At 42.1% G+C, this 6,776-nt stretch overlaps 2 protein-coding genes across 2 annotated transcripts in view; both read left to right on the forward strand.

Annotated features, from left to right (window-relative positions):
- Positions 1-2: 2 nt before the first annotated feature.
- On the forward strand, positions 3-6,120 carry GGCT (gamma-glutamylcyclotransferase; the record flags this gene model as incomplete). Its single annotated transcript, XM_010713081.3, is given in 5 exon segments — positions 3-50; positions 1,113-1,258; positions 2,869-2,950; positions 2,953-3,006; positions 4,734-6,120. Coding segments are annotated over 5 exon segments (480 nt in total), but the record flags the coding sequence as incomplete, so codon positions are not given.
- A 256-nt stretch (positions 6,121-6,376) lies between these two features.
- Positions 6,377-6,776, forward strand: part of NOD1 (nucleotide binding oligomerization domain containing 1) — a 26,022-nt gene continuing 25,622 nt past the window's right edge. The window contains exon 1 of the mRNA XM_003207221.4: positions 6,377-6,696. The gene's annotated coding sequence lies outside the window, so the exon portion shown is untranslated. The remainder of the gene's footprint in view (positions 6,697-6,776) is intronic.

A 6,776-nucleotide genomic window follows, 5' to 3' on the forward strand; every position in this document is an offset into this window, starting at 1 on the left:
TGCTGCTGCGCAACCCCTCGGCGGCGCTCTGCGCCCGGGGCCGCCTGCAGGTGCGTGCGGGGCGGGCGGAGAGGGGAGCGGTTTGTGAGCGCGGAGCGGCTCTTCCGGAGCGCTTCCCCGGGGCTGCCCTGCGAGCAGCAGTCGGCTTCAGCTGCGTGCTTCCCTGCCTGCGGGGCCTTGTCCAGGGTCCTTACAGCACATCAGCGCTGATCAGAGCCCGGATATATATAAGTAAAGCTGGGCGACTGTCTAGGTTGTTTTTTTTGTTTTTTGTTTTTGGTTGTGTTGCTATTTTTATTTTTTTTAATCATTTTTTTTTGCCTTTGCCACTTTGTTTTATTTTCTTATTGCTCAGGCAGCCTTCCTTAAAGCTCTTTTCTTTCCTGCTAGGGAAGGGCTATGTGTTGTCTAACAAGTTGGAATGAAACTCTGACCTCTGTGATGTCAGGTGTGAAATGACCCTGGGAAAATGCAAGAACAAGTTGTTCTATTTTGCCTCTATGGCAACGTTCGGTATTAGTTGTAAGAAAGAAAGTACTTGGTTTTTGAAGCAATGTTTTGACTTGCAATACTTGCATGGGGATGGAGCCAGCTGACATTTAAGATCCCTTCTAACCCAATCCATTCTGTGAGTAAAGCTCAGTCAAGGAGGCATGTGTCTCGACCTAAAAATACCCAGGAATGTTCCAGTTGAGCAATGAAACAGCATAAAACATGAGAAAAACACAAATGGTATCTTATGTCTGGGCACCTCTATTAGAGAATGAGGAAAAGGCCCAAAGCTCCGTGTCTTGGAAGCTTCGTTATTACCTCTTTTCTCACAACACTAGAAATGGTTAGTTAGTAGTTAGGTGTCTGCAGATGAGACTTCTGCCAGCAGTGTTTTCTGGCAGACCTTTCTCCCCTTTGTCCCTTTTCCCTCTGGAGAGATGAAAAAGGCTGACTTCTGCTGCCTTGAGATCCTGCCTTCGGGGCTATCACTTCTTCCTCCTACGGCTCCAGCTGGCTTCTTGTAGGCTGTGCTTCAGCTGCCCCTTTCGCATCAAGACCAGATCACAGCCCCTATCTTAAGCGAAGTTGAAATTAATTGTCTGCATTGGTCTCATTTGCAGGATTTTAAGCTCACTTTTGGCCATCATCAAGGCAGGACAAGTTCTATCTGGCATGGAGGTACAGCTACCATTGTTCAGAGCCCTGGAGACGAAGTGTGGGGAATAGTGTGGAAATTGAGCGCTAGCAATATAAGTTCCCTGGATAAGTAGGTGACTTAACTTTGCTGTCTTCTATTACTGTAGAGAGCAATTCAAAAGTAATAGGTAACTTTCTGTGACGAGCAGTGTGGAAGCTTTTGCTGTGATCAAGAAGATGCTTTGGATTTTAATATGTGCATATGATTCCATTGCATGTGTAATTGCTTCTAAAATATTTGAGATTAAAATAGCTGTGTTTTCAAGTAAAAACTACCTTAGGGATATTTTAGTAAAGTAAAGTATGGATGTTGATTTGGAGCTGATAAATAAATTTGAAGCTTCAACTTGCTTTTCATTGCCTACAGTGAAGCTGGAAGATAACAAACTATTGACCAGATAATGAGAAAGGGCACAGTCAGCACTCTAATGTCCTGCTTGGGAGTGCTAGTCCCAAAGAAGGCATCTAGGTAGCATGCTTCTGGCTGGTGGGAGCTTCACATGTCACTGCTTTCTTATCTACCTGGCTCCCCATCGGCTAGGGATGGGGAACCAAGCCCCTGCTCACCCATACTGAAATCTATGAATTATCATTCTTTCCCCAAGTGTAAACTTCACCAGATAAAGATCCTGCCTGGCAGTGGTTGCTTTGATACCAGCACTATGTTCTTCCCTCTAGGAGCAATATTTTATATTTTAACTTCAAAAAATGTTGCTTACATGCCACGGAATTGCAGATCCCTGACTTTTCAGAGAGGGAATATCCTTTAATGCTAGCTAAGATGGTAGAGAGGCTATAACTTAACCAAAAAGGCATTAACATTTTCCTAGCTACCTCACTGGTTCCAAGAAGGTGAACTGGAAATAGATGGAAATAGGATGTATTCTTGCCTTTTGTAATGATAATAGAACCATTGAATATCCAGAGTTAGGATAAATCCACAAGGATCATCAAATCTAGCTTCTGGCTCCATACAGGACTACCAAAAAATTAAACCTGAAAGCATTGTCCTAACTCTTCTTGAACTCTGTATTCAGACATCCATTTGTAGCTAAATGCTAAAGGTTAAAATCAAAAGGTTGCTCTGGTTTTGTACTTGCTTTTAATTTCCTAAGGCAGCATGATTTTACTAGTTAGAAAAACCATATATATATATATATATATATATATGTCCTGAATTAGCTGTTTGTTACTGTACAGGTCTTGCACAAATTAAAGGTTGTCTTGGATTATTCACGTTGGAATGTTCATTGCAAGAGTTGTGCCAGTTTCTTCTTATTCAAATGTAACACAGTGGCAAGATACAACTTTGCAAAGGGTTAGTTATTTGTAATCTGATAATCTTGATTGAGTTTCTCTTGTAGATTACCAGACCTGCACAGTAGCTAATTCACAAGCAGTATTCTCTAGTCTTACAAGATGGCTGCTAGTCATCTTTCCTAAGGTGTTGAAGTGACAAAAGTGAATGCTATTTCTTCTGTAGAAACTGATTGTTGGATATGAAAGTAATTTGCACAAAAAGTACTGTAATATGTTTTGCTTTATTTCTTTAAGTTAGATGACATTGCAGATGAGTGTTCTGAATTGTTGTACTAAATGTATTGTTTTTAATTGCACAGTTTGAAAGATGTTACTCACACACTGATTATTGGGCATGAAAGGAGTATATGTCGTTTTCAGGCAAGAGGGAGTTGAAGATGGCATTTATGTCCCAATAGAAGTTAATGTCCACGCTGAAGAAGGAAAGGTTCTGACCTGTCGAAGACTTACCAGATGAAGGACTATGTTTGTGGTCCTCCTTCTCCCCAGTATAAAAAGGTGGGTATTGCATCTGAAGAAAGTGAACAGATATATATAATGCAGTACTTGTGTTCTGTTTAATAAGTACATTATTTATAGTGGATGAAAGGCATGAGTAATTCTAATGTTAAGGAACAATTTAAGCCTTGTGCAATGTACTAGTGTAATGATGCTTACAGAACACTGCTAGCTCATAAAGATGTACTAAGTCAGTTTTATTATCTGCTTTAGTTCTACTTTGCACAAATCACTCATGAATTAGTGATGACTGACACACGGATTTCCAAAAGATGCCAGTTGTTCCCAATTTTCTGTTTGGAACTAAAAACTTAAAATATTTCACTTCAGTGGAGCATAGTTCTAGGACAGAGGGAAACTTCCGTGGGGAGAACACAGTACCTGGCTTGTAGTCTAGCTGTCTTCTAGTACATGAGTTCACCTGCCTCATTTTACCACTTGCATCCTGAGTAGATCACAGGATTTACACCACCACCATAGGGCACTGCAGGGTTCTCACTTGGTGGCTGGTGAGGCAAAAGCGTTTCAACACTGTCCTGGAACTCGCTGAGTGTAGCTAAACATGATTCAGTCACGCAGCAGGCTTGACCTGCTTAGCTTGTGAGATCTGATGAGGACCTAGCCTCAAGTGGCACGACTGCATGTCTGGAATTCTGCAGTTATTAGCAACTGGAAATAGACATCACTGTAGCATTGTTTTTTTTGTTTATGTTTTCTGTTTTTAACCAAAAGCAAAGAAACTGGACTCAAGTCTCATTTTCCTATCTGAACTAAGGAACTGACTCCCACAAATTATCTTCTGGGAGCACAGCAAAGACCTGCTTTGCTGCTGCAGGATTTCTTAAGAGAAAGCTTGCTTAGAAAGCAGGCTTTGTTATTTCACAAACCTCCCCCTTCCCCTCCTGCTTCCTGTCAAAACAGATCTTCAGGGCTTTTCAAGGAATCGATCCATTGAGTCTGTTGCTACACCTGAGCACTCCCTAGTATACTGTAAGAGCAGACTTCCAATTTTGGCAACTTTATCTGGTTAAATATTCCTTCCTGCTATTATCAGGGTAGGTTGTTCTCCACTCCTCCCCGCCTCTTCCCACCTCAGCCTGGTTTATTTGTTTAAACTGAGGTAACCAGGTAAGAATGCTAGAAATTTATAAAGATGACTGCATTTGCATCCATCTATTGTTGTGTACTTCTTGTGGTAAAGTTAATCACTTTTAGGCACTTCATCCTTGGGTATCCTGGCTGTTCAATGCATGAATGAATATTTGCAAAGTCTGTGCATTTATCTCTTTCACTCTTATTTGACAGCTTGCTAGTGTGTCCTTCAAGCCTTGACTCCTACATCCTCCTCTTTTTCTCTCATAGTCACCAAGTTTCTCTTGAACTAAAAGTTCAGGTTTTCTTTTTCTTTTTTTGTAGTGTAGAAGGAAAGCTGCAGTAACAAACAAACTAAGGAATCTGTTTTCACTAAACCATGTATCAATTTCTGTTACTCCTCTAACCTATCTAGGCATTCACTGTTGTGCTTTGGATTTGATCGGAATAACTGAATGAAAAACTTAATTGTCTTTGGTCTATTGAGCATGTTGGTAGCATTTCAGAATCTTAGGTAGCCTTGGTTTTCTCATGTTGCTTTAAGTGGTTCTTTCTGTTTCCGTAAATGTTTGGAGGGATCTGTTGTTATTAACATTAATATTGAAGTCTTTTTTTCCTTTCCTTTTCCTCTGTAGGTTATCTGCATGGGTGCAAAACAGAATGGTTTGCCAATTGAGTATCAGAAGAAATTAGAAGCTATTGAAACTAATAACTATGCAGGACCGGTGCCGATCCTAGAAGAAATTGAAGCTACTATTAAAGCAAGCAAAATAAATTTTGCATAGAATAATTCTGTGCTTGCTTGGCCATTCACCTTGAGTTAGATCCTTCTCCTCACTGTGCTGACGAACGGTTTCTTTACTATTAGACATAATTTGCAGTCTGGAGACACGCTGACATTGACAACTTCTTCACTTTGTATTTATAGCTTAAGTACATGCAGATTTGTGAATTAGCTTTCTGTAATTCTTATGTAGCTCTGCAAATTTGTGCTTTCTGTCCTGTTTACAGACCATTAAAAGAAAAGGCTCATTTTGCTAGCTGTTTGCAGCTCAGTTACTCTCTGAGGAATAAGGGCTGCAGGATCAGGCCCTTTGTTGACAAATGTGTACACAATTGTCAAGATTTTCAAACATTTGTTAGACTCGAGTCTACTCTGCACTCTAAAGCTATACTGAACTTTTTCTGTGTTGTTTCTCACAAAGGCTTAAGCACAACCTATCTGAAACTGTGGTGTTACTGTTTCCATTTATATAATTAACAAAAGAGAAATATTTTTAACTATTTCCATGTTTTAAAGTGTTAACCTGAAAGGGGACTCAGGCTTGAAAATAGCATTCAGCAAAGGATCTTACTCGAAGTATAACTGCCTCCCCTTTTCTAATAATCAGCATAGCTGAACTACTTCAGTACAACCAACAGATTCTAAATAATCATTTTAGGATAATTCTGTGTTTTTTAACTACTTCTTTAACTGTCTTGGTTTTTATCTAGGATTTGCTGATTTCACTGTACTTCAGACCAAATCTCCTGTGAATTAATCCTAGTGCGTCTGTGTCATAGCTTTGTATATTAAACCATAGATGAACAGACGTTGCCTTTTTCTCACAGCATTGACAATCTCCTGAAAAACTGGTGGCACTTGTAAGGTTTACAGTACTTCTACAGTACTTCACAGTCTATGGTACAAATGGCGGCCCCTTGTCTGAGGACGACAAAGGAAAACTGGCAACCTGTATGATGCGAAGCTACTGAACTTCGGCTTCTCTTCTGTGCCGTAACATATAATCAGTGTCACTGTGTGACAGCTTAGATGGAAAAAAATGAAAAAGTAGCAAATTTACCATGTCTTCTCTGTGTATTTTTTCACTCCTGTGGACTTCTGCCAGGGATTTGTCCTGATGTCATGTACAACATGAGGGCTGTTCCGAAAGCTGGGCACCACAGATGCAGTAAAACATGGTACTTTTTTGTATTGCCTGGTCTAAACCTGAGTACATAAAAATGCAGTTAACAAACCTCCCCGTGCCTGTGCAATGTGTTCTTTGGGAATATCAGTGTCACTTATTTAAGCTATAAAGTGGGTGATGTAGAAACATAACCGAAACTTTCTCTGGCTCTTTGTACTTCTCATGGATGCAACTGCAGTATAGAGGGCAAAAAACAAACGGCCCGGCACCTTAATGCCACAACCGCTTGCTTTGCTTTACCCTTACCGAGCTCCTCGGGCACTTTTAAGTAGGTGTTTTAGCAAGAAGAAAATGGAAAATAATCACCTGGCCGCCCCAGCGGAGGGAAGTGATGGTGGGTGCTTGATGGCTCTTGCTGAGGAAAGCGGTGTGAGCCCGTGCAGAATGGGGAAGGGCTGTGCCTCAGGGGAGGAGGAATGGCGGACTTTGTGAAGAAGGCGCCTTCGGCCAACCGTGTGGGGAGGAGAACAGGCTCACGAAGGAAATAGGCCTTCGGCCACGGCTCCGCGGGGAGGAGCCGCTTTCCGCCCGGGAGGAGAGACCGCGTGTGGGGGAGCCGCTTCCCTGCGGGCCGGGGCGGGGGCAGCGCCGATCCGCTCCTCCTCCCCTTCGTGCCGTCCGCGCCGCGGTGAGTGCAGGGGAAGGGCCGGGACGGGCGAGGGGGTCGGGCACCGCGTCCTCATGTGCGGGCTGGGCGGCGGGAGGAGG

This window comes from Meleagris gallopavo, chromosome 6, assembly GCF_000146605.3.
Source record: "Meleagris gallopavo isolate NT-WF06-2002-E0010 breed Aviagen turkey brand Nicholas breeding stock chromosome 6, Turkey_5.1, whole genome shotgun sequence".
In the NCBI taxonomy this organism is placed as follows: domain Eukaryota; kingdom Metazoa; phylum Chordata; class Aves; order Galliformes; family Phasianidae; genus Meleagris; species Meleagris gallopavo.